Here is a 24788-nt window from a genome sequence, read left to right on the forward strand (position 1 = left end):
CTTTGGGTATTTGTCTATCTGGACACACACGCACAAAATAAATAAATACTCTTAAAAAAATAAATGAATACAAAGCATTCATCCATGTCCAGTTGTGGCAGTAATTTAAGCAGCGGTACCCAGCATGTGAGTGGATGCAGCTTTTGAAATCTCCAATTGTGTCTGTCGGGCAGTTTAGAATCATGGACGAGTCCCCGGCCACTTGTTTCTATACAAAGAGGGCTTTTAAAGGGCTTGAGGGTCCTTGAAGTTTGTTCTCTGATGTCAGTAAATTGTACCCCATCTATGTAGTTAACTGGCGGCACTCCCTGGGGGGGGGGAGTGTGCTTCTCCCCTCATAGGGAAATGCTTCCATCCGGTTTCCTGAAGTGATCCCAAGATGTAAGGATGAATATCCACTGAGGCTGCCATAACAAAGGGGCCCCAGACTCACTGACTCACAGGCAGGGGATTGAAAGGATCTCAGAACAAAGTGTGAGCAGGGTGGGGCCTTCTCTCAGCTTCCAGGAAAAAACTGTTCAAGCCCCTGGCCCCTCTTATTGGCTCTCTTCTCCCTATGTTTCCTCACAGTGTCTTCCCTCCAAGCCCCTCTGTGTCCCAATTACTTCTTAAAATGATACTAGACATAGTGGATTAGGTTCCACCCTAACAACCTCTTTTGATGTTAATTCATTGTCAATATCCCCTCTCTGAAGAAGGCCACATTCTAAGCTCCTGCTATGACTGATGGGAGCTGGGAGGAAGGGACACAGGACCCACAGCAGCAGGCTTTGATATGTCTCTGCATATGGTAGTTTACTAGCAAGAGATATGAATTCTAAACTCCACCTTTATCAATAGTAAGTCTGGGGCTGGGGATGTATCTCAGTTGGTAGGGTGCCTGTCCAGCCTGCATAAAGTGCTGAGTTCAATACCCAGCACTGTATTAAACCAGATGAATGGTACATGCCATCCTCGGCTACCTAGCAAGTGTTAAGGCCAATCTGGGATACATGAGACATTATTACAAACAAACAAATCTAACTGAATCCTCTCCACTCCACCTCACAACCATCTTTCAAGGGATATTGCCCATTTACACACACACACACAGAGTGAGAGAGAGAGAGAGAGAGAGAGAGAGAGAGAGAGAGAGAGAGAGAGAGAGGGAGGGAGGGAGGGAGGGAGGGAGGGAGGGAGGGAGGGAGGAGGAGGGAGGGAGGGAGACTGGACTCCCAAGGTGAAGTTGCTCCACCTGGTGGAGAGCCAAGGAACTTGACATTCTCTGCATTTTCTGAACTTGTCAGGCCCGCTGCGCCAGACATTAGACACACAGGTCATGTGATGGAACCAGAGGCAAAGCTAGTATAGACCCAGCTGCGGCGGTGTTTGGAAGATGAGCAGTTAAACAGGGCGCATTTAGCAATCGACAGAACATCACCAAACAAACCAGAGCAAATGGAACTGGAAAAAACAGACTCAACTCTGACAAGACTTTCCTTCAAAATCCAGTTGCAGAACTGGGGACAGGCTCACTTCAGAACTGGACTTCCACAAAAGAAAAGTCACTCTGGTCGGACAGTGGTGGCGCACGCCTTTAATCCCAGCTCTCAGGAGGCAGAGACAGGTGGATCTCTGTGAGTTGGAGGCCAGCCTGGTCTACAGAGTGAGATCCAGGACAGGCACCAAAAGCTACACAGAGAAACTCTGTCTCGAAAAAAAACAAAGAAAGAAAGAAACAGAAAGAGAGAGAGAGAGAGAGGGAGGGAGGGAGGGAGGGAGAGAGAGAGAGAGAGAGAAAGAAAGAAAGAAAGGTCACTCCAGGCTGAGCCATGGAGATCACAAATTCTAGGGTAACCTGGGCTACATAAGAAGTTCCAGACTAGCCTGAGCTACACAGTGAGTTCAAGACCCATCTGAGTTACAAGGTTTTTAAAGACGAGGAGTGGGGAGGAAGAAGGAAGAAGGGGAAGGAGGAGCAGGCAGAGGAGGAAGGGGATGAAAGGGGAGGGGAAAGGAACAGGAAGAAGAAGGGAAGAGGGGGAGCAGGAAGGGAAGAAAGGGAGGAAGGGGAGGAGGAAGAGGGACATAAAGTTTTGAGTAAGAAGGTTCTCTATATGCACAGAAACAGCTCACTCTGTAGCATGGAGCAGCATTTAAGGACCTCTCTCGTTATAACAGCAGCTACAAGAAAACAGGACAGAACAGAACACAGATGCCGTGAACACTCCTGGTGTGGGTGATCACCTTGTTACTCTCAGCACCATTCACGTTCCCCATCTGCAAAGTACATTATGTCCATTGCAACATGCCTGCTTATTAAACGCATCCAGTTGTGTCCTAGTCATTTGCTGCGATGAAACACCATGACTAGAAGCAACTTGGAGAGGAAAAGGGTTTATTTGGCTTACACTTCTGCATCACTGTTCCTTATTCAAGGAAGTCAGGGCAGGAACTCACACAGGACAGGAACCTGGAGGCAGGAGCTGATGCAGAGGCCATGGAAGGGTGGGTGCTGCTTACTGGCTTGTGAACCATGGCTTGTTCAGCAAGCTTTCTTATAGAACCCAGGACCTCCCTCCCTCCTTCCTTCCTTCCTCCCTCCCTCCCTCCCTCCCTCCCTCCCTTCCTTCCTTCCCTCTCTCCCTCCAACCTCTAGGTCTCAGGTATCCCAGGCTAGCCTCAAACTCACTATTCAGCTTTGGATAACCCTGAACACCTGACCTTCCTGCCTCCACCTCCCAAGTGCCTGAGAGGAAAAGTGTGCTACCACGCCTGGTGATACATGGTGATGGAAACAGAACCAAGGTCATCGCGCACACTAGGCACACACTCTGCCAACTGATCTCCATCCATGCCTCCGTTAGTGTCTTTTATAGGGGCATCCCAACTCTTGAGAGGTTTGGCCCAGATGCCTCCCAAAGGCCACGTCTAATAACCGGTTCACTGGGCGTCAGTTCTGAGCAAGCACATGGATTTCAGAAGGGAACGCGAACATTCAGTCCAGAGTGAACAGCACAAAGGATTCACTGGCTAACGCCCTGTTGAGTCACCACAAAACCCTTGGTGGTCATCTAATCTCTCAGTCGCTGTCCCTTCACTGACTGTGCTAGGTGCCTCTGCTTTACAGGGTGATGCATGAACAAGCCCCAAAGCAGGCCATTATTTTTCTCTCCTCTCCAGTGTAACCATGGTGTGTTAGGCATGTTCAATTTCTTTTTTTTTTTTCCTTTTTGTTGTTGTTGTTGTTGTTTCTGAGACAGGGTTTCTCTGTGTAGTTTTGGTGCCTGTCCTGGAACTCCCTCTGTAGACCAGGCAGGCCTTGAACTCACAGAGATCCGCCTGCCTCTGTCTCCTGAATGCTGGGATTAAAGGCGTGTGCCACCGCCACCCGGCCAGCGCGTGTTCAATTTCTTACACTTGCTGGTCATGTATCTTTGCCAACCTGGGAGCTCCTAGTCCTCAGGACAAGTCCCTGTCAGAGTTAGGTGTCCCTTCAGCTCCTGATCTACTGCCAGGCACCTAAAAGATGTTCAAACAATACAGGAATGGTTTGGACCTCAGGGTACAGCCACATGGCTGGGCTTTTTATGGGACTGTGGGAAGATTGTACCACTGTTCTCCCCCTCTCCCCCCACCCCACCCCCGCCATGGGTGCTCAAGCTCTTCTGTTGGCCTGGAATGCCTCTCCCCTGTCATAAATCACACCCCTCCTTCCCTGGCTTAACTCATTTTGACAGTAGAAATTATGGCCACTCTTCAACAAGCTGCTCAAGGGTCCAAATACCAAAATAAATTACCCAGCTGTAAAATCAAATCATGTCTCTACTACTCGCTAGCTAGCCCCCATGGGCAAGTTTTGTAATCTTACTGATCTTTGATTTTCTGATCTGTAAACTGGTTTTTTGCTCTGTAAACCATCCTACAGGATTTTGCTGATGGTGGAAGTGTTGCTGGTTGTTTTTATTTTATACTTTTACATTTTTATTTTACTCTTTGGCTCTTTGTTCTTTTGGGGGTCCACCACCCAACTCCCAAATAAATCACACATGGCGGCTTATTCTTAAATTATAAATGCCCTAGGTAGGCTTTTTTCTAGCCAGCTTTTCTTAAATTATCCCCATCTATCTTTTGCCTCTGGGCTTTTACCTTTCTCTTACTTCTGTAAATCTTTTCTTTCTTTCTTACTCCATGTGTGGCTGTGTGGCTGGCCCCTGAAGTCTTCTCCTTGTTCTCTTCTTCTTTCTTCTCTCTTCTTCCCAGATTTCTCCTTTTATTTCTTCTCTCTGCCTGCCAGCTCACATCTTTCCTTTCTCCTTCCTCCACCATTGGCCGTTCAGTTCTTTATTAGACCATCAGGTGTTTTAGACAGGCAAAGAATCACAGCTTCACTGAGTTAAACAAATGCAGCATAAAAAAAAATGCAACTCATCTTTGCCTCATTAAACAAATGTTCCACAGCATAACCAAATGTAACACATCTAAAATAATATTCTACATGGTAGTTTGTTTTTTTGTTTGTTTTGGTTTTTTTAGACATGGTCACTCACAGGGCTGAAGAGATGGCTCAACAGTTAATAGCACTGGCTGCTCTTCCAGAGGACCCTGGTTCGATTCCCAGCACCCACACAGCAGCTCACAACTGTCTGTAACTCCAGTTCCAGGGCACCTGACACCCTCACACAGACACGCATGTAGGCAAAACACCAATGCACATAAAATAAAAATAATTTTTTAAAAAATTTTAAAAATGAATAAATCTTTTTAAAAGTGTACGTGTCTTACCAGGTGTGGTAGTGCACGCCTTTAATCCCAGTACTTGGAAGGCAGAGGCAGAAGGATCTTTGAGTTCCAGGGAGTTCCGGGATAGCCAGAAATAGAAAGACCCTGTCTCAAGCAGACAAAAAGGTACCCATCTCTATTTAAGAAAATTATCCATTAAGTCGTTTGATCTCTACAGCAAATTTATGCGATAGAAACTCCTCACTTTACAAATTCAGAAACTAAGGCACAGAAAGGTTTTAGCAACTCACTTAAGACCTTTTGATTTGAAAACATACTTTATGGCTCCAGGTCATTTTTTAAAGCTTAGTTTGTATTACGTATAGGTGTTTTGCCTGCATGTATCTCAGTATACCACGGGGCGTGCCTGGTGCCTGTGGAGACTAGGTAGGGGAGGGCATTAGATCCCCTGGGCCTGGAGTGAACAGATGGTTGTGAGTCACCATGTGGGTGATGGAAATTGAACTAGGGTCCTCTGGAAGGGCAGCCAGTGCTCTTAAAAACAGAGCCATCTCTCCAGGCCCCCCCGGTTAAAATGTTTTCTCTGTCTCCTCCACTGCAATTTGAGATCCAGTCTGTCGTCACATTCAAAACAGTATCTTCTTGAGCCCAGTCCAGAATAAAGAATCAAAAACTGATTCAGCATATGAAAAGGGGGAGGGACTTTGTGGTTTTGAGACAACGCCTGCTACAGTGAGCTTCGAATTCAAGCACGCGATCTCTCTGTATCAAGCCTCTATGAGACTGGGCTTAGAAGCATGCGCCTTCCGGTCCCTCCAGGTTGGCTTGTTTATGAGCATGTGCTAGGCATCATTTGATGCGTACCGGGAGCCCGGACAGTCAATCACCCGATGTGTTTTGGAATGCGCTGAGAATCTGCAGCCCGCGGGAAGGGCATTCGGGAACGCCCGCTCCGGTCCCCGGGAATCCCTGCTCCGCCTCTTTCTTTTTCCTCTCCATCCCCTCCGAGGATCCATCCTCCGGGATACCGGGCCGCCAGCCACAGGCGAGGACCCGGGTGCGCGGGAGAGCCCTTCGGAAGGCGGTGCGCATGTGCAAGGGCCGGCGCACTGCGCATGCGGGAAGATGGCCGGCCCGGGAGCCTGAGCTCCTCCGCGGTCACCCGGGTCCCCTCCGCACCGGAGCGCATCGCTGGGCGAGTGGCAGCGCGGCGCCCCGTGGGTGGAGCGGGCGGCCGGGGCGGCGCCGAAGGGGCCGCGGAGCCGGGATCGCGCGCGCCGAGCCGCCCGGGAAGGCGGGAGGGCGCGTGGGGCGCGAGGGGCGCGGGGCAGCATGAGTCAGCAGCGGCCGGCGCGCAGACTGCCCAGCCTGCTGGTGGACCCGGCGCAGGAGACGGTGCGCCGCCGCTGCCGGGACCCCATCAACGTGGAGAGCCTACTGGTGAGCGCGGGGCCAGGACCACCGGGGGGTCACTGCTGCGGGGCGCGCTTGTGGCATCGGTCAGGCCTTCTGGCACCCGGTCGCTTGGTGCACCGGGGTTCTCCCTGCAGCTCCCCATCCTCGAGCCGCCCCTCTGCTTTTTTGCATATTTCTGTTGCATTTACTTACTTTTGTGGGTGAGCAGGCGGGCGGGCGGGCTGGTGCATGGATTCCACGAGGCGCGTGTAGAGATTAGAAGGCAACTTGGGGGAAGTCTTTTTTTTTCTTTGCTTTGTGGTTTTTCCACCTTTGTGGTTCGCGGGATGAAACTCGGATTGAGTTTGTAGAAAGCTTGGCGGCAAGCGCCTTAACCAGCTGAGCGATCCCGCCCGCCCATCCGTTTGACAGGGGAAATGAGAGTTCCCTCCATTCTGGGCTTCCCACCGTTCTCAGGGCCCCAGCTGGATCCGTCCGTCCTTTGTCCGCTTCTCCTGATCGCTGTTTTCTCTGCAAGGCAAGCAGTGTCCGAGCCGTTCTGGCCAGTCCGGTGCCAGAAAGTTCCTGAGCATTGTCTGACTCCTCACACTCATCTTGAGACTGTTGTTCTTAGAGTTTGTCGGAACAGACTCAGATGCTGTGTGACTGGCCTGTGGCTAGGTAATGAGGAAGCTGGAGGAACCCCAGAAGGACTGCAAGTGACGGCCTTCCCCCCCCCCCGCCCTCCCCAGTTGCTTTCCCTTTTTAAAACAGTGATTTCTGCTCAGCACCCGCTCGATCTTGCATTACCACCCAGCACTGGCTGGGGACTTGGGTCCTAAGCGCTCTGTAACATTGTTCTAAGTAAGAGTGCTGTCACGTTGTATCTGTTTCACACCTTATCTTGAGTAACAACTAGCCACTCCCTCTTGACGGAGAATTCTCTGTTGTGTTTTCCGACTGCCACGGTGGGGCCCCTCGTCTCCTTCTCTTTCCTTTTCAGACATGTGGGTGCCATCCAGGGCTCTCTACACTCTGTTCGCGGAGGTGATCACTCACTCACTACTCCCGACTTGGGGCCTGTAACCATGGTGGTTTCTTAAGGATTTGATAGAGCCACACTAGAGAAAAAAAAAAAAAAACTACTTTTTTTTGTTGTTTTGTTTTTGTTTTTGAGGGTTTCTCTGTGAAACAGTCCTGGCTGTCCTGGAACTCACTCTGTAGCCCAGGCTGGCCTCAAACTCACAGAGATCTGCCTGCCTCTGCCTCCCAAGTGCTGGGATTAAAGGTGCATGCCACCACTGCCCTGCTCCGCTCAACTTTTCATACTTCATCAGAGGATAATGTCCTCTGAAGTCTTAGATATTCTCATCCAATCTGGTGATTTCAGTCGGCTCAACGTAACTCCCCAATCCATACAACTTTCCCAGAGCTTTCCAACTGTATGTTAGATGTCCCCATTTAGATCTAAAACTTAAGGGGGAGCGGGAAATACGTCTGTGTGGGTGTCACATGTGTACTGGTACCCACAGAGGCCAGAAGAGGGTGTTAGATCACCTGGAGCTGAGGTTAACAAGTGGTTCTGAGCCGGCATGGGCATGTGGATGGTGGGAACTGAACTCAGCCAAGAGCAGCAAGCGCTTTTAACTGCTCAGCCACCTGTCCAACCGCGGATTTCAGACTCTTACATCTGAAGCCAGATCCGTGGTCCCTCTTGCCTAGGAAAGCCTCCTCTTTCTCACATCCCACCTCAGTAGAGCCATACCTACCCAGGTCAGCACTCTGCAGGCATCGCTGTTGACGTTTATCTTTTCCAGAATTGCCCCTCCCCCTCCAGTCTCTGAAATAATTAACATCAGTAGCTGCCTCTCCTGCGGTCAGCTGCTGTGGGGCACTACCGTGCCATCCTGACTGACTTCCTGCCGCTGTTACTGACTCTCACTGTTGATGGATGTGTACTTCACCTGTAGCTGATTACCTCTGGAAAGCGTGTTTCTAATCTTCATTCGGCCACAGGAATTAGTCGTGATTCCCTCCAGCTCCCAGGTCCGGGTAGAAACCTCTGAACATCATCTGGCTCCAGGTTTTTCTTTTAAATTATTCTTCCGTGGTTCCGGACACCGTCCTTGGCCTCGTTTTCTCAAGCTGATACCGGTGCATACATTTCCGTATTGCCGTGGAGGTGTCTGAAATCCAGATTCATGGCTAACTTGTCTTTAGACTAGTGACTTTAGCCCTTCCTTAGCCTCAAGTCATCCTCTATGCGCCCGAGAGCATTCTGTGCTCACTGCTTCTGCCTCTGCGGGGCTTGTGTATTTGTCTGTTTCGTGCTATCACGAAGATCTGGCCGTGCACAAAAAGATTGAGCAAGGAGTTAACAAAGTGGGGACTGTGTATTCTCTTGCCTGTAAAATAGCGATTCAACATGTCAGTGGTTTTTTTAATAGACTAAAAAAATAAATGCTAAAATTGAATAAGTGGCATGCAGAGCAGTTACTTGTTTTGCTGGGTGTTTGTTGCCAGGATAAGTGACTTAAACCTGGTCTGGGCTTTGGAGCAGGGAGAAAATAGCCCTGGGTGGAGGTGAAGTTGGTTTGCACATTAGAAGGTAAGGAAGATGGGAGACATGAATTCAGTTACCTTGGAGAGATCAGTGTTCTCTGAGTTCCTGAAGGAGTATTGCTCCCACGCAGGGAGCTGGTTCAGAGAAACCTCTGCATAGAGAGAATTAACCATTTTGGAGACATTGCCCGGGACATTAGTCTCTACAGAGTCACCTTTCATTTTTCTGTCCCATCTCTAAAGCTTCTAGCCTGGCATGGCAGCCCTGCTCTGTAATGCCAGGCCTTGGGAGGCAGGAGCAGAAGGGTAGTGAGTTAAAGATCTGCCTGGGCTGCGTAGCAAGTTCCAGGCCAACCTGGGTTGTCCCCATCCTTACCCCAGCCCCCCAAACTGAGAAGATTCCAAAGGCGCTTAGAGCCGTAGAAATCCGGGGGATGGCAATGCTCCCCTGTATGTTCCCAGATGTGCACACAGAGGTTTCTAACTGGGCATGGAGCAGCAGGGGAGGCGTTTGGAACATGTCACATGTGTAACTCACTCATCAAGGCCACTGCTGAGTGTCCTCTGGAAGTCCTGAGGTCTCTAGTAGTGTCCACTTAGTGGAGGGGGGGACGCGGGGGGAGGGACTCCTGCCCTCTGTCCATCTGACAGCAAGATGGGTTAATGTCGTCTCCACAGAGTGTTAGCCAGGTCTGGTGAGCCCGCTTATGCGGTCCTAGCATTCAGGAGGCTGAAGCAGGAGGATGGCATGTTCAAAGTCAGCCTGAGTTACATGGGGAGTTCTAGAATTCGCCAGGACATCATAGCAAGACGCTGTTTCAGAAGAAGGAGGGATTTCCTATACAGGGAAGGAAATGAACGATAGGGTTGGAATCTTCCCTGTCAGTGGGGGCGGCGTGTAATGTACCTGCATTTATAGCAGAGTACGGGACAGGGGGAAGACATCTTTTCTTAATGTCTCACTGGCATGCTGTCGCCGTATGAGCGAGCCTGTGAAACCAGAATTGCCGTCCCTCTAAAGCCAGTGGGCAGCCGATAGGGAGGTAGTCTGTGCAGAGCTTGACCCTGCTACTCTAGGTTAAGAAAGGAAGCATCCGCCTCAGGCAGCTCTGAGTGCATAGTAACACTTCTGAATAGTTGTTGACACGCTTTCCACATTGGTGTGAGGAGACTGGGCTTGTTATTCCATTCGAGAACCTCGCTGTGAGGCTGCAGTGTGTGGTTCGTTTGGCAGACTGTTTATTTAGTGTGCATAGAATCCTGGTTCAATCCCCACGACCAAATAAATAAACGGGCATTGGGGTACATATCTGTGATCCCGGCACTCAAGAGATGGAGGCAGAAGGATCACAAATTCTAAGCCATCCTTAGGGACGGGTTGAGTTTTGAGGCTAGCCTGGGCTATATGAGACCCTTTCTCAAAAAGCCTTGCAAGCCAGCAAGATAGCACAATAGGCTATGGCGCTTGCTGCCAAGCCTGACTGCCCAAATTCAAGCCCGAGAACCGTTTGGTGGAAGGAGAGAGAGGACTCCACAAAGTTGTCTCTGACCTCCGCACGTACACCATGACACATCCGTACACGATATACATAAACGTAGGAAGAAGAAAAGAAAACAACCTTGTTTCAGTAGCCAGCCCTGGGTTTGGAGAAGGATAAAAATAGCAGTGACAGTTGGTCACACTTGTCTGTGGTCAACTCTCACAGGACGGCTTTGGAGTTGAGTTGCCATTGCCAACAGTGTGGAAAGCTAGACCCTGCCCACGGGAGAAGCGTCCAAAGTCGGGGTCGCCCACCCAGCAGGCCATGTGCTCATTTCCATCCTAGACTCTCCTAACCTGGCTTTGTGGCAGGATGTCATCTCAAGTTAACCAGATGTCATCATCTGGTCAGAGGTGACAAGAATCATCTGCAGAGGCCCCCTGGTGTGAGCCGCTTCTCTGCCGCCCGCCTGGGCTCTGGCTCCTCCACCCCTGGCCTTTTAGCTAGCCTGCGGTCTGGTCCCATCTGCGCCACATTTCTAGACCATGAGCGAGATTGTGTCGCGGTCTTGTTCAGAAGTCTTTGGTGGGTCTCCGCCGGTTAAAACAAGACCTCAGCATGGTCCTGATGCGGTTGGTCATCTTCCCAGCTACAGAACTGGACCATTCCCACCTGGCCATAGCATGTACCTAGACAGGGTGCAAAAACAAGTCGTACATGTATTGCAAGCCGCCACTGAACTTTAGGCAGACTCAGTAGCCTCCTAGTACCCGGCAGAAAAGTAAGGGCTGCCACCAGCCGCCTGGTCGTTTCAGGGGGTTAACAGTATCCATAGCATGGACTGCTCCCCATTATTTTTTTTTTAAGACTTCTGATTGTTCGTTAATGGGAACGCTTGGCCGACTGAGAGTGCACGAGCCCATTTTTGGAGCCGCTTCAATAGCCGGGGGTGAGCCTTGACCGGTATACCGCAGATGCCACGTCTCCGAGCCTTCCAGGGCTTGGGGCCATGTCCTAACCGCCATCCTTTACCATCTCCTGCCCAGCGCCTGCTGCAGTCAGTGTAAGAGTGTGTAAGGGACTGTTTCCCACTTAAGTGTCCCGTCATCCACCAGCCTGCCTTTATTCACACAGAAGTAAGTGCAGCCTGAGAGGCCTGAGTCTGGGCGGGTCTTCAGGGGGTCACGGACCAGGTGCAGTTTGTAACAACTCCTTTTCTCTCACCCTCATTAGTTCAGGTGGGAAAAAAGCCTTTAAAAGAACTATCGTGGCCTAGCATGGTTATCCATGCCTTTAATCCCAGTACTCAAGAGGCAGAGACAGGTGGATCTCTGTGAGTTCAAGACCAGCCTGGTCTACAAAGCAAGATCCAGGACAGCCAGGGCTACACAGAGAAACCCTGTGGGGGGTGGGGGTGGGGTGGATGTATCATAGAACGAAAGTACTTCATTTGCATTGCTGTTTATAAAATGCTGAGTTTATTTTTTGTTTTCTTTTTTCCAGCCATCAAAAATAAGGATTAATCTAGAAGAAAACGTACAGTATGTGTCCATGAGAAGTAAGTTGATTCCTAAGTAGGTTTGGGCTTTATAGTTTTGAGTGTCACACGGAAAACATGGTTAGTGTTTTTGTCTTTGTTTTGTTTTTCTAGACAAGGTTTCTCTGTGTAGCTCTGGCTGTCCTGGATCTCGCTCCGTAGACCAAGCTGGTCTCGAACTCACAGAGATCCGCCTGCCTCTGTCTCTCGAGTGCTGGGATTAAAGGCATGAACCACCGCCGCCACCGCCGCCGCCCGTTAGCATGGTTGGTTTTGAGTGTACACGAGGTCATAGCACAGAAGCAAACCATAGCTTTAAAAGGATACCTCGGTGGCTGACACTGACGTAGATGGCTGGAACAGTGGCTTCTCCCCGTCACAGCGCGGTGGCAGTTCATGTTACCATAGCCTCCTATCCACGTGGTTTCTCGTGGCCCCTTCACTCTTGATGGCTTCACTCTGTCGTAGGTTCATGTTGAGGGTATGGGAGGATCTTTGTAACCGACGGCCCCTTCATTGATTTCCTCTTGGTTCCGTCCTTATCACGGGCACTCTCCTCATTTACAGGTGCCCGGATGTATGTCCTACAAACCATCTTTTGTTTCCCTGAGCATCCGCCACCATCTCCCCCGTGGCTGGGCAGGAAGTGGGGTCAGCTTGACCTCTGAGGTGTTTCTTTCAACTGTCCTGCACCAGCCGATCATGACATCCGTGCGTGAGTGACCCAGCTTCCGGTCACAGCTGTGGCTTGTCATCCATCAGGGATGAGTAGGGCTGAGGCCCAGAAAGGCTCAACAGCTGCTTCAAGTCAGTGTCTGGAGCCCGTGTCTCCATCCCGTCCATGTAGACTGCTGCCTCTGACTGCCAGCTCTCGCTCTCCCAAGCCCAGTCTGGGCTCCGCTGCCTCTTCCCCTCTGGACCCCAGTGCGTGTCCAGTTCTCAGGTGCTGCTTTGTCCTTCCTTGGAGTGAGGGGCACTGAGCTTCATCTCTCTGTGCTCCCCCAGCATCCTCCCTGTGGGAGCATCCCCACTGTGGGAACCTCCCCAGTTCTCCACTCCAGTAAAGATGGCCCTTCGTGTTCTCAAGAGACTTGGACTATCACTCAGCATACCACTGTTTATAGCGGGGCTCCTTATCAGGCCCACGCAGTTCTCTCGGCTAGGGAGCTGTCCCCGCAGGAGCCCTTGTTAGCGATGTTCAGTTAGATTTATTTTTTTATAAAATGGCTGGCGTCCTCGGAATGTGCTTAATCTACGCTAATAAGACTAACACGTACCCAATAAATGTCTGGCCAGTGAGTGAGTATAAAAGGAGGGTAATGGAGCCTGGCTTGTCTCGTAAGCATCCTTCGAGATCGTGATCCCAAGTGCTTGGATAACTCAGCAGATTCTCCATGCAGTTAAACGTGCAGCCATTAAGAATAATGAAGTACACCTGGGCATGCTGTGCACCCCTTTAATCCCAGCACTTGGGAGGCTGAGGCAGATCTCTGAGTTCCAGGACAGCCTGGTCTACAGAGCAGGTTCCAGGACAGCCAGGACTACACCGAGAAACCCTGTCTTAAAAAAACAAAAGAGAGCCAGGCGGTGGTGGCGCACGCCTTTAATCCCAGCACTCGGGAGGCAGAGGCAGGCGGATCTCTGTGAGTTCGAGGCCAGCCTGGTCTACAGAGCGAGATCCAGGACAGGCACCAAAACTACACAGAGAAACCCTGTCTTGAAAAACCAAAAAAAAAAAAAAAACTAAACAAAAAAGAAAAGAATAATGAATGAAGTACATTTATTCATACATCATGATCACTGTTTTAAAAGAGCATGTTGTAAAATGATTTCTTCCTACTTTTGCTTTTAAAAACTATATGTATGAGTGCCTAGAGAGATGGCTCAGTAGTTCAGAGAGCCTGTTGCTCTTCCAGGGACCCCAGCACCTACATAGGGGCTCACAGCCACTGCCGCTCCACCCCTTTTTCTGACCTCAGTGAGCACTAGACACACACACACACGGTATACACATAGCGCACACATACGCAGGCAAAACACTCATAAGTAGATATTTTTAAAATTAGGAAAAGAAAAAAAAAACCAACCCCATACATATGAGCTGAGGATGTTGCTCGGTAGTCAGGTGCTTGCCTGGTATCTGTGAAGCCAGGTTCATGCCTCAGCGTGCCCCAAAGGAGAGTGAATAAAGGGCTGGAGAGATGGTTCAGAGGCTGAGAGCACTGGCTGTTCTTCCAGAGATCCTGAGTTCAATTCCCAGCAACCACATGGTGGCTCACCACCATCTGTAATGAGACCTGGTGCCCTCTTCTGGCCTGCAGTCATAAATGTAGGCGGGAATAAAAACTATGACATATAACTGTGTGCTGGCGGATTATATGTATGAAATGAAGGCATTTAGTTCTGAAGTCATTGTTAATCCTATTCCTGAGAACAGGATGGAGATGGTTACAGAAATTTAGGAGATAGGAGACTTGTAAAAGTAGTTATTAGTCGAAACTCCTACCAGCCTTTATTGAAACCTGATGCCATTGCTTAGACCAGCTGAGGCCAGTTCACTTGGCATCCACTTGGAGAAATGTTTCCATAGAAACTGGCAGGGCTTTCTGCTGCCGCAGCCGCTGCTGCCTGCTCCAATCCTGAGGGACTAAGCGGCCGTCCGAGAGGGCTGAGACACATCGGCTCACGTGGTGCTGTGCTCTCGTTTGCAGAGGCTTTGAAAGTGAAGAGGCCCCGTTTTGATGTGTCCCTGGTGTACCTGACTCGCAAGTTCATGGATCTTGTCAGATCTGCCCCCGGGGGCATCCTTGATCTAAACAAGGTGGCCACGAAGCTGGGGGTCCGAAAGCGGCGCGTGTATGACATCACCAACGTCCTGGATGGCATCGAGCTGGTGGAAAAGAAGTCCAAGAACCACATTCGGTGGATGTGAGTTTCTGTCCGTCTTTCCTTCCCTTTCTCCTTAACCTCTGTCCAGCCGCAGTGGCCTTTGGGGTAGAAAATGGGATCTTGATGGTTCTTCTTAGGCAAAAATTGATTCCTTAAGCTTTTCTTGTTGTCTCGAAGTGTACCTAAATGTGTGTGACTGCTCAGGTCTAAATGGGAACATTAGGTGTAGATCATTCAGACAGTGTGGAGAAATTAAACGGAATAAGGTAGTTAATTAATTTTCCCTATAAGATTATAATAATGAAATGTCTGATAAAAGAGGGGATTTTTAAAATGTGTTTCCTTAGTGTGAATAACAGAAGATAGGATTCCCTGGGGCAGTATAGTACACAACCAGAAACCCAGCCCCTCTTGGCGTCGATTGGGTTTTTCTGGAGAGGAGCAGGCATCAGCGTTCTCAGCAGGAATACTGTTTGGGGTGTTCGTGAGCTGGCACACTGCCCTGGGTGTTGGGGTGCTCGTGACCCAGCACACTGCCCTGGGTATTGGGGTGCTCATGAGCTGGCAAACTGCCCTGGGTGTTGAGGTACTCGTGAGCTGGCAAACTGCCCTGGGTGTTGGGGTGCTCGTGACCCAGCACACTGCCCTGGGTGTTGGGGTGCCCGTGACCCGGCACACTGCCCTGGGTGTTGGGGTGCTCATGAGTAGCCACACTGCCCTGGGTGTTGGGGTGCTCATGAGTAGCCACACTGCCCTGGGTGTTGGGGTGCTTGTGACCTGGCACACTGCCCTGGGTGTTGGGGTTCTCGTGACCCGGCACACTGCCCTGGGTGTTGGGGTGCCGTGAGCTGGCACACTGCCCTGGGTGTTGGGGTGCCCGTGACCCGGCACACTGCCCTGGGTGTTGGGGTGCCTGTGAGCCGGCACACTGCCCTGGGTGTTGGGGTGCTCATGAGTAGCCACACTGCCTGGGTGTTGGGGTGCTTGTGACCTGGCACACTGCCCTGGGTGTTGGGGTTCTCGTGACCCGGCACACTGCCCTGGGTGTTGGGGTGCCCGTGAGCTGGCACACTGCCCTGGGTGTTGGGGTGCCCGTGACCCGGCACACTGCCCTGGGTGTTGGGGTGCCCGTGACCCGGCACACTGCCCTGGGTGTTGGGGTGCCCGTGACCCGGCACACTGCCCTGGGTGTTGGGGTGCCGTGACCGGCACACTGCCCTGGGTGTTGGGGTGCCCGTGACCCGGCACACTGCCCTCAGTGTAAAAACAGACTCAGTGTCCAAAAGGCAGTTGCCAAAGAGTTGACATGATCGGGAAGGATCTCATGGGAAGAAAGCCTGAAGCTAAGACACAGAGCCGTGTGTGCACAGAGAAAAGCTGAATACTTAGGAAAAAGAACTCCAGCCTTGGAGTACTCTAGGGGTGCAGCAGGCAGATGTAAAACCCAAAGATCATCAGAGAACTAAACGAACAGTCGAGGAGCGGGCTTCTTGACGGAAACTGGTTTAGGACAAAATACGGGCAACTCTGATGAGACCGTTTTTTCCTGTATGGTACCGTGTCGGTCATTCTGAACCTTTAATCCCAGCACCCGGGAGGCAGAGTCAGGTGGCCCGCCATGCTCGAGGCCAGCCAAGGCGACATAGAGGCTGTCCCGAGAAAAGAGGGAGGACGGGCATAGCCACATAGATGGCGTTAAGGGAAATGCAGACGCGCTCACCAGCTCACCCTCCACAGACAGCCTCGCTCCCCTCCTGGCAGCTGCTGACGGCATGTCTGTTCCCCCCTGCAGAGGATCTGACCTGAACAACTTCGGAGCCGCACCCCAGCAGAAGAAGCTGCAGGCCGAGCTCTCGGACCTCTCGGCGATGGAAGACGCCCTGGACGAGTTGATTAAAGATTGCGCTCAGCAGCTGTTGGAGTTGACCGACGACAAAGAGAACGAGAGATATCCTTCCATCCATACCTCTGTCCGTCCATACCTCTGTCCATCCATTTCTCCGTAGAATTTCTGCTCCCAGAGTAGATAACGTATTAGGGAGAGCTTGGGGGTGTAATTTTCATATTCAGGATATAAAATTAGGCCCTTAAAGGTTAAAGTACATAAAAGGGTAGTGCTGTATCCTCGAACACACACAAGCAATCCGTGTTGGCTGTAGCCTCTCTGTGCTCCTGGATCCAGTCGGCGTGATGACGGTTGGCTGTGATACACCCAGTTCGCCGTTGCTTCTTGACATTAAGGAGTGTTGTTGTTTGTTTTGGAGTCTCTGTCCTGGGTGGGAGAATGTTTGTCAGCTTTTGTGAGCGTCAGGCTTTCCCGAATTTGGGAACCAGCTTATTTCTGAAACAGAACGTGCTGCCACCAAAGTAGCGCCTGCGCTCGTCACTCTGTGCAGAAGCCTTGTGGGGCAGGGACTGGGGATCCCAGTCCTCTGTGCCTGCCTCTCCTGGGCCCCCAGACCGTCCTGCTGTCTGTGAGTGTCGGTAATTCTGAGCCCCTCCACTCTCCACGGCAGCCGAATCCTGTTACCACAGGGCAGATCTTGGGAAATCAACGCCAAGGCTCGCCGTAAGGAAGCGAGCCAGAACAGCTGCACTAGGTGAATGTAAGGATCTGGCGGCACCAGAGGAGGAGTCGAAAGGCATTCAGTGACAGAAACGCGCTAGAGGGAGATCGTGGGTGCAGGGTCGCGCCGAGAGCCCGCTCTGTGGATTCCTCCTGTTTTTTAGACTTTTTCTCCTGCCTTCTGGAGGGTTCTTAACCAAACCCTGAATGTTTGTTGTTGTTTTTTTTTTTTCCCTCGAGTTTCCGTAGTAAGAGCTAGCACTAACCTCTGAGCAGTGAGGATTCACACTGATACAGCATTGGAGAAAGTTGAACATAGTGCTTCCTCATATTTGTGCTTTTGCTTTCTGTGATTTCTGTTGCCCACAATCAGGTATGATCTAAAACTTACTAAGTGGAAGTTCTAGAAGAAACAGCTTCAGTATGATGTATGTTATGATTGCACTCCTTTATTATTATTGATTTCCAACTTGGCCTAATTTATAAATTCAACCTCACTATAGAAGTGTGTGTGTAGGGAAATATGTGCTATATGTAGGGTTTGGTACTGGTCCGTGACTTTGGGCATCTACTGGGGATTTGGAACATCCACCCACCACCCCACCCTACCCCAAGGACAAGGGGGTAATTTCCTTCATGAGTTTTGTTTGTGTTCAGTATTTGGACTTTATTAGTATTTGGACTTTATTAGTATTTTTCTCCAGAAATTGCTCCAATCAGTATTTGGTTTAAATGAATTCTTCGTTTTAAATATTATAGAAACACCATAAAATCTTAAGAATTCTTTTTGAAATAAAATAATTACCATGAAGTTTGGGTTTTTTTTCTAACTGCTTCCCTTCATTGTAAGTTTGCACCCCATAAAAGCTAAGCTATTCTAGAACCTGTATTCATGTGAGAGATGATGATCCAGCCATGTGTGGTGGCGCACGCCTTTGTTCCCAGTGCTCGGGAGTCAGAGAAAGGCAGATCTCTGAGTTCAGGGCCAGCCTGGTCTATTTAGCAAGTTCCAGGCCAGCCAGAGCTAAGTAGTGAGGCTTTGCCTCAAAGAAGCAGAGTGGCGGGGTTGGGGGTGGCGATGTGTCCATTCCGTCAAATCCTTGACCAGGTTTCACACTAGCGTACGTGACCTATCAGGACATCCACAGCATCCAAGCCTTCCACGAGCAGATTGTCATCGCGGTGAAGGCGCCGGAAGAAACCAGACTGGACGTTCCGGCTCCCAGAGAAGTAGGTAGCGCTGCGCTGCAGGAAGGATTTGAAGAGGGCCCGTGGGCTAGCTGCCAGGTCTGGGACCACTGCAGTCGCTTGTCACCTGTGTTCTTGTCAAGCTGAACCGTGAGTGAGGAAGTCCCCGTAACCTTCTCAGAGGAGAGCCAGGCACAGAGAAGCAGGTGGGCTTCAGGAGCCCACACGGTGACCAGCAGGACCAGGCTAGGGCGGAGTTTGGTTTGCAAGGGCTCTCAGCCACGCTGCTCCTGTCGGGCTACAAAAGAAACCTCTCCATTGGCCTTGGTCTTTAAGTTCCAAAAGTAATAGCTGGCACAGCTGGAGCTTCGGGGAACCGGCTAGCTACCGACTCACCAAAGACCGAGAATAAGCTGGAACACTGAGTCACAGATGGGGAGCCTCTGTAAGGCCAGCCTTCAGATCTGCCGCCAGCTGGTCTAGGAAGGTTTGCGTTGAGAGTAATTGTCCCCAGAAGGCCACTTGATGAGGATGGAGTCCAGACCAAAGCTGGTGGCCCTTCTTGGCATTCTGACAGCTGGGTAGCCCCCATGCTGCTCATAGCCAGCCATCATGCCATCATCGTGGTGATTAGAATCATTCCCACCACCCTCCATTCTTTTGTCCCCACAGAACACTGTTCACGTGAGACCCTGTTACCTGGCAGTGTATCGTCAGTCATGAAGGAACACTCACTTTTCCCCTAGTCACGTTCAGATTGTGACTCGGTGACGTTCCCTGGTCTGATCTGGATTAGACAAGTGTCCCCGTCACATATTCAGGATGAGTTATCCCGCAGATGCGGAAACTCTGTAAATAGCCACCGATCTTACAGAACAGCTTTTCTGTGGGGCATGGTAATCCATTCTACAGGAATTAGTGGGGCTTGGTCTCCCCATGCTCTGAGCTGCTTGACCGGAATTGCTAAACCGCACTGAACCTCTGAGCCCACCCAGAGCCTCTCTCGGTCTCCGGGCTGGCTGTTCTCGGCTGTGTCCTGGATCAGTAGACAGACGGCGTCAGGCTCTCTCGGGGTCACACACCTAGTGTGGAGCTGGCACAGTGACCTTCAGCTCGCTCTGACTTCCTACTTGTTCTTGTCAGTAGTTTATCATTGGAGCAAGGCCGTCTGTTAGATGTCACCCCTCTGCTTTGACGCCACCACGGCCGAGTGAAGTGGTTGTGACAGGCAGCGTAGTCTGAAAAGTCAGAAGTAGACACCATCTCTGTCCCCTCCTTAAAAGTTTTTGAAAACTTCTGTGTGTGGGTATGTGCACCTCAGTGCAAATGCCCCCGGAGACCTTGGCATTGGCTCGCCTGGAGCCGGAGTTACAGGTGGTTGTGACCATCCTGACATCCAAACCCTGAACCTGTGCGCCATCTCTTAGCTCCCCAGGAATCCCCTTTACAGAATGATTTCGTGACCAGTGGACTTAGAGGTCCTTTCTGCTGACCGCCAGTTGGGGACAGCATTGTTTTCCTGGATTATTTAATGATAAAAGGGTTCCCGTTAAACCAGACCTGCCCTGGCATGCCAGCCACCAAGCACAAAGGTGGTTGGCCCGTCTCACCTGTCTGCTACCAGGAAGGACATAAGAGGGTTAGAGTCTCTGAGAAGCGGAATCTCATCCAGAGAAGGAAAGGGCGAACAGTGGAGTCTAGACTGGCCTGTCCATGGGGATATGGAAAGGGTGGACTTGAGGAGAGACGGGCCAGCTCCCATTGTAACTGAAAATGCCCCTTACATTAGCCTCTAAATTCAACCAACCACATTTTCAGTTTCTTACGGGAAAACCATTGGAATTTGCTCCTGGGTAAATAAAACTGAAGCCAGAGGATAATAGTCATTTAATCTACTTCTTCTCTGTGTATGACATTTCAAATTACACGAGGCATGTTTTGATTTCATCTTTTCCTCTTACATCTTTTAACTGGGCAGAAGAATAGCCTTCCTGTGACCTCAGCACCCCTGCACTGGTTTGGGAACCCAAACACCTTCTTGTACAATAGAGTTGGGTTCTTCAAGAGTTCCCTCCCGCCAGGGGAAAAGAAGGGGGAGAGACGTCCAGGGACTCAGCTATCCATCCGGTAGCTCCAAGGCTGTTGCTGCCTTACATGGTCAAGTAGAGGTCTGAATTGCGGATTGGCCAGTAGTTCAGGATGTCATGACAGGTGAAAACGTGATTTTTCTCCAGTGCACGGGAGGAAGGAAACCGCGAGAATTTAAGTTAATTCAGAAACTGTGATTAGTGGATGCCTGTGTTCACCTCGACGGTTTCTGTGTCCCTTGCTAGGATTCGATCACAGTGCATATCAGGAGCACCAAAGGACCCATCGACGTGTATCTGTGCGAAGTCGAACAGAACCACTCAAGTGGTAGAACGGCCGATGGAGTAGGGGCCTCTCCATCTAAAAGCAAATGTCCAGAACGCGCCGAGAAAGGTAAGCAAGCCGACTTCGTGAGTAGAGAAGCATTGAGGTTCTAACACTTGATCTGTAACTTGAATACATATCTTACAGTTTTCATGAAATGTCTATGTTTAATTGTGTGTATGTTTGCCTGTGGGTATGTGCACACGAGCACAGGTGCCCTTGGAGGCCAGAGGCATGGGATCCCCTGGAGCTGGGCCTACAGGGACTTGTGAGCCAGCAGGTATTGGTGCTATAAAGGAACCCTGGTCCTGGCTCTTCCGCTGCTGGGCCATCTCTCCAGGCTCTGGTTAAGATATTTTTGTCCCGGATGGTAATGCACTCCGGTGATCCCCGCTGGGAACGCTGAAGCAGCAAGATCCAGATTACAGGTCAGCCTCAGCTGCACAGTGAGAGCCTGTCCAAAACTCGGTGACCAAGAGCATGAGAGTCGATTGGGGGGCAGGGGGCACCAGCTGGTAAACTGCTGTCTGCTCTCGCTGGCCAGTGCTTTCCACCCACGGGCTGGAGTTGCCGTCCGTTCTGTGAGCCTGAGGAGATCCTTCCGACCACTGGTGAGAGAGTAGGTTCCTGACCAGAGGACTTCATTTCTTTACATTGCTGCATCGTATGCCCAGCTGCTGTCCCAGCCTTCACTCAGAGTTTCTTTGTATGTCTCCTTTCAGAAGACAAGCCTCCTCAGTGAGGTGAAGAACCATTCACAGTGAGCGGCTGTTGGCGGTGCAAAGTGATGAAGGGTTACGGAGCATCCCGCGTGGATGTGCGATGTACTGGTGTGATCCTCAGCAATAAGTCTTCGTGGAGTGTACTTGTTCCTCTAGATTCATAGCAGCATCGAAGGCCAGCAGTGTCCTTGAGTAGCTTCCTGCGTAGGTCCCTGGATGGTTTCCACGTTCACATTAGCTTTCGATAATTCTCCACTGCCTTTTGTCAGTGAGACGGACCTCTTGCCTCCTGAAATCATGTCATCACAAAGAATATCACGAGAGCGGCCGGCTGGTCGTGGACTCGACCCTTCCCCGATGGATGGTGTTTGCTTCTCAGAAGAATTGCCTTACACTGGCCCACACTGGCGGTTAGGTGGTGTGCGCCGGTGAGGTGTACACACACGGCCGAATGTGGCGCCTTTGTACATATCTGTATCATGTCTAGATTGCTTATGAAATATGTCTGGGTGACTGACACCTCTACCCTAGAACAGCCAAAATACTGTATATAGGAAAAATGACAAACAGATCTCTGCTTCAGGATCAATAACTTATTAGAACCCTCCAGAAGCGGGTGAGGGGAGTTTTCTAAAGTTTTACATGTATTAGTTTCACAGATCTACTGTACATCTAGGTTCACTTAAAGTATTTTAATACGGTTCCCAGTGCTGCAGTTGGGGTCAGATACTTCTTGATTCTTAAGCTGTCTACAGAGTCACGGAGTCCCAGGAGAATGGGGGTGTGCCTCAAGGCATTGGGGGCCAGTACAGAAATGCCCTCTGGCAACGGATCAGCTCACCACCGTGTGAATTTGGTCCTGGTGAAACTGAAAGCATTATCCCGCTTTTTTGCGAGCAGATTTTATAATGTGTGTCTGTGCGCCGCCTCGCCCCTCAGTCAGAGGGGCTTACCTCCCATGCACTGTGCTCCCATGGACTGTGCTCCCAGGCACTGTGCCCCGCCCATGCGCCAGCTCTCATCCCGCCTTCCCTAGCGCCTAGCTCTTTCTACCTCAGTGGGTAAGTCATTTGCCTCTCTCTGTGCCTCAGTTTACTCAGTAATTTACCACTAGACTGTGAGCCCCATGAGAAACCTTTTCATAGCTGTGCCCAGCACCTTGCACCACACCTAGTCCATACCAAGTGCCCAATAAACGTCTCCAAACTAGTGAGTGGGTGAGTGCATCGCGGGGCCGATGGAACCCGGCTTGTTGTACAGGAGTGTGCGGAACACCATTAGTCTGTTAAACCTCTCTTGATTTACAGAAGATTTGAAGCAACTCGAAATAATGACCATGTATACAAGAAGAGAAGTAGGGATCCAAAATTAAAGTATTAAAAAATAATACTGCCTGGTGCTGCTTTTGACTCACAGTGTCTGCTGGTGTGCTTCCAGACTCCCAGAAACACCTGGGAATCAGTATGTCTGGCCCCCGGATGTCCCTTCCTTTCGTAGGTATAAAAGGTTGTCATTTGGAGTTCGCCAAGGATTTAGAAAGGATTTAGCATGGTGGTTCTCAACCTCCCTAACACTGTGACCCTGTAATACACTTCCTCATGTTGTGGTGACCCCGGACCATAACATCATTTTCGTTGCTACTTCATAACTGTACTCGTGCTACTGTGATGAATCGCAGTGTAAAATATCTGTGTTTTCCGATGGTCTTGGGCGACCCCACCCCCACCCTCCGCGAAAGGGTTGTTCGGCCCCTGCAGGGGTCGTGACCCACAGGTTGAGAACTGCCGGCTTAGAGGCCACACTCCGTTTGCTGAGTTCGTGGAAATGATTCGACAGGACAGGGACGGCACGAGGGACAGCCAAGTGGGGGACAGTTACACACCGCAGACCCGGTGGGAGGAAGGGGAAAGTTCTGGCATCCGCCTGTCGAGGTCCGAGGCCGGGGAGGAGCAGAGCTTTGTAGAGGGTCGATGGATGGTTCGCATGAGCCGGTTAAAACCGGAAGACGGGAGGCACTCACCTGGCGAGAGTCTCACCAGGGAGGGGGGGTTCCCAGGAGTGCGTGGGTCTGGAGAACACAGACGGGAGAATAAATGGGATGTCCCTGCAGGTGGTGTCCCGGGTTGGAAGGAAGCGTCAGCGCAGGCGGGCAGGGGTTTCCAAGCCTTGGCACACAGCGGGCACCCGGCACGTGGTTAGACGTACGTCATGAAATCCTGTGGACAAGAGCCTCTCCAAGTTGTAAATGTGTCTAAATGAAGCGTCCCCGTCGATCCGTCCTCTGCTGCTGTTTGGCCTCTTAGAATTGATGAAATGGGGGTCCTGCAGGCTCGTGTCCAGGCCTCTCCTCCGCTGCTCCCCGTGTGTATGCTACTGACTGCTCCGAGAGCCTGGGCCACCCCCTCTGGGCTGCCGCGGGCTCCTGGGTCTAGACCTAAGGACACTGCCTGCGTGTCCGTGTGTCCACACATGCTCCCTTCTTTCCAAGCAAGTGTTCGCAGCAGCCCTCGGGACATGGCTCTCTACCATGTAGCCAAAGAAGGGAGCGAAGGACGAGTGTGTTCTAGTGTTAGGTCTCCGTGAAGAATGTTTGGCATCATTCTTGCCTCCTCCAGTCAATGTCACAAGAAAAGGGTCTGACTTCTCTCAGTCAGAAAAAGAGGAACCAGAGGTTAAGGGTCCTGTCACTTCAGCTGACTCTCCAAGAACTTCCTGCCTATGGAAATATACATTGTTGTTTTGAGGAGATGGGTTAGCCAGTAAGGTGCCTGCTGCCCAGCCATGAGGACCTGGGTTTGGGTCACCTGCATGAAATGCTGGGCATGGTGGCACATCCCTGTCACACCAGCCCTGAGGAGGCAGGAACAGATCCCTGGAGCCCATTGGCCACGTAGCCCAGTCTCATAGAGCTCCAAGTTCAGAGAAAGACGCAGCATCTAAAAGTAAAAGGGATTCCGGCGGTGGTGGCGCATGCCTTTAATCCCAGCACTTGGGAGGCAGAGCCAGGCGGATCTCAGTGAGTTCCAGGCCAGCCTGGGCTACAGAGCGAGATCCAGGACAGGCTCCAAAACTACAAGGAGAAACCCTGTCTGGGGGGGGGGGGGGGGGGGGGGGATGGAATGTGCCCAAGGGGACACCTAGTATCAACCCTTCACATACACTACACAACACGTGTACACATTTTAAAAAACTGTTTTTACGGGGGGGGGGGGGGGGGAAGGTGTGCAACTGTAGTTGAGTTAGTGCACACACACTTGGACATTCAGCAAAATCTAGAATGCTTTTGGTACATGACTAGGGTGCTGCTGGCATCT

At 50.9% G+C, this 24788-nt stretch overlaps 1 protein-coding gene across 1 annotated transcript; it reads left to right on the plus strand.

The window, feature by feature from the left end:
• The first annotated feature begins 6021 nt into the window (after window positions 1–6021).
• E2f6 (E2F transcription factor 6) lies at window positions 6022–22863 on the plus strand. The gene is made up of 7 exons (XM_028877676.2): window positions 6022–6162; window positions 11664–11718; window positions 14409–14625; window positions 16379–16534; window positions 18268–18382; window positions 20674–20821; window positions 21475–22863. Exons 1-7 carry the CDS (start codon window positions 6055–6057, stop codon window positions 21492–21494), a joined length of 819 nt encoding a protein of 272 aa, XP_028733509.1. The 5' UTR covers window positions 6022–6054; the 3' UTR covers window positions 21495–22863.
• Window positions 22864–24788: the final 1925 nt, after the last annotated feature.

Source organism: Peromyscus leucopus, chromosome 22 (assembly GCF_004664715.2).
Source record: "Peromyscus leucopus breed LL Stock chromosome 22, UCI_PerLeu_2.1, whole genome shotgun sequence".
Classification (NCBI taxonomy): Eukaryota; Metazoa; Chordata; class Mammalia; order Rodentia; family Cricetidae; genus Peromyscus; species Peromyscus leucopus.

Bases quoted from the DNA above. Each gene is read 5' to 3' on its own strand.
- E2f6 (XM_028877676.2), top strand. From the start codon at position 6,055: ATGAGTCAGCAGCGGCCGGCGCGCAGACTGCCCAGCCTGCTGGTGGAC. The intron at 16,535-18,267 runs ATATCCTTCCAT...ACCAGGTTTCAC, and splicing joins GACGACAAAGAGAACGAGAG to ACTAGCGTACGTGACCTATC. The intron at 20,822-21,474 runs GTAAGCAAGCCG...GTCTCCTTTCAG, and splicing joins TCCAGAACGCGCCGAGAAAG to AAGACAAGCCTCCTCAGTGA.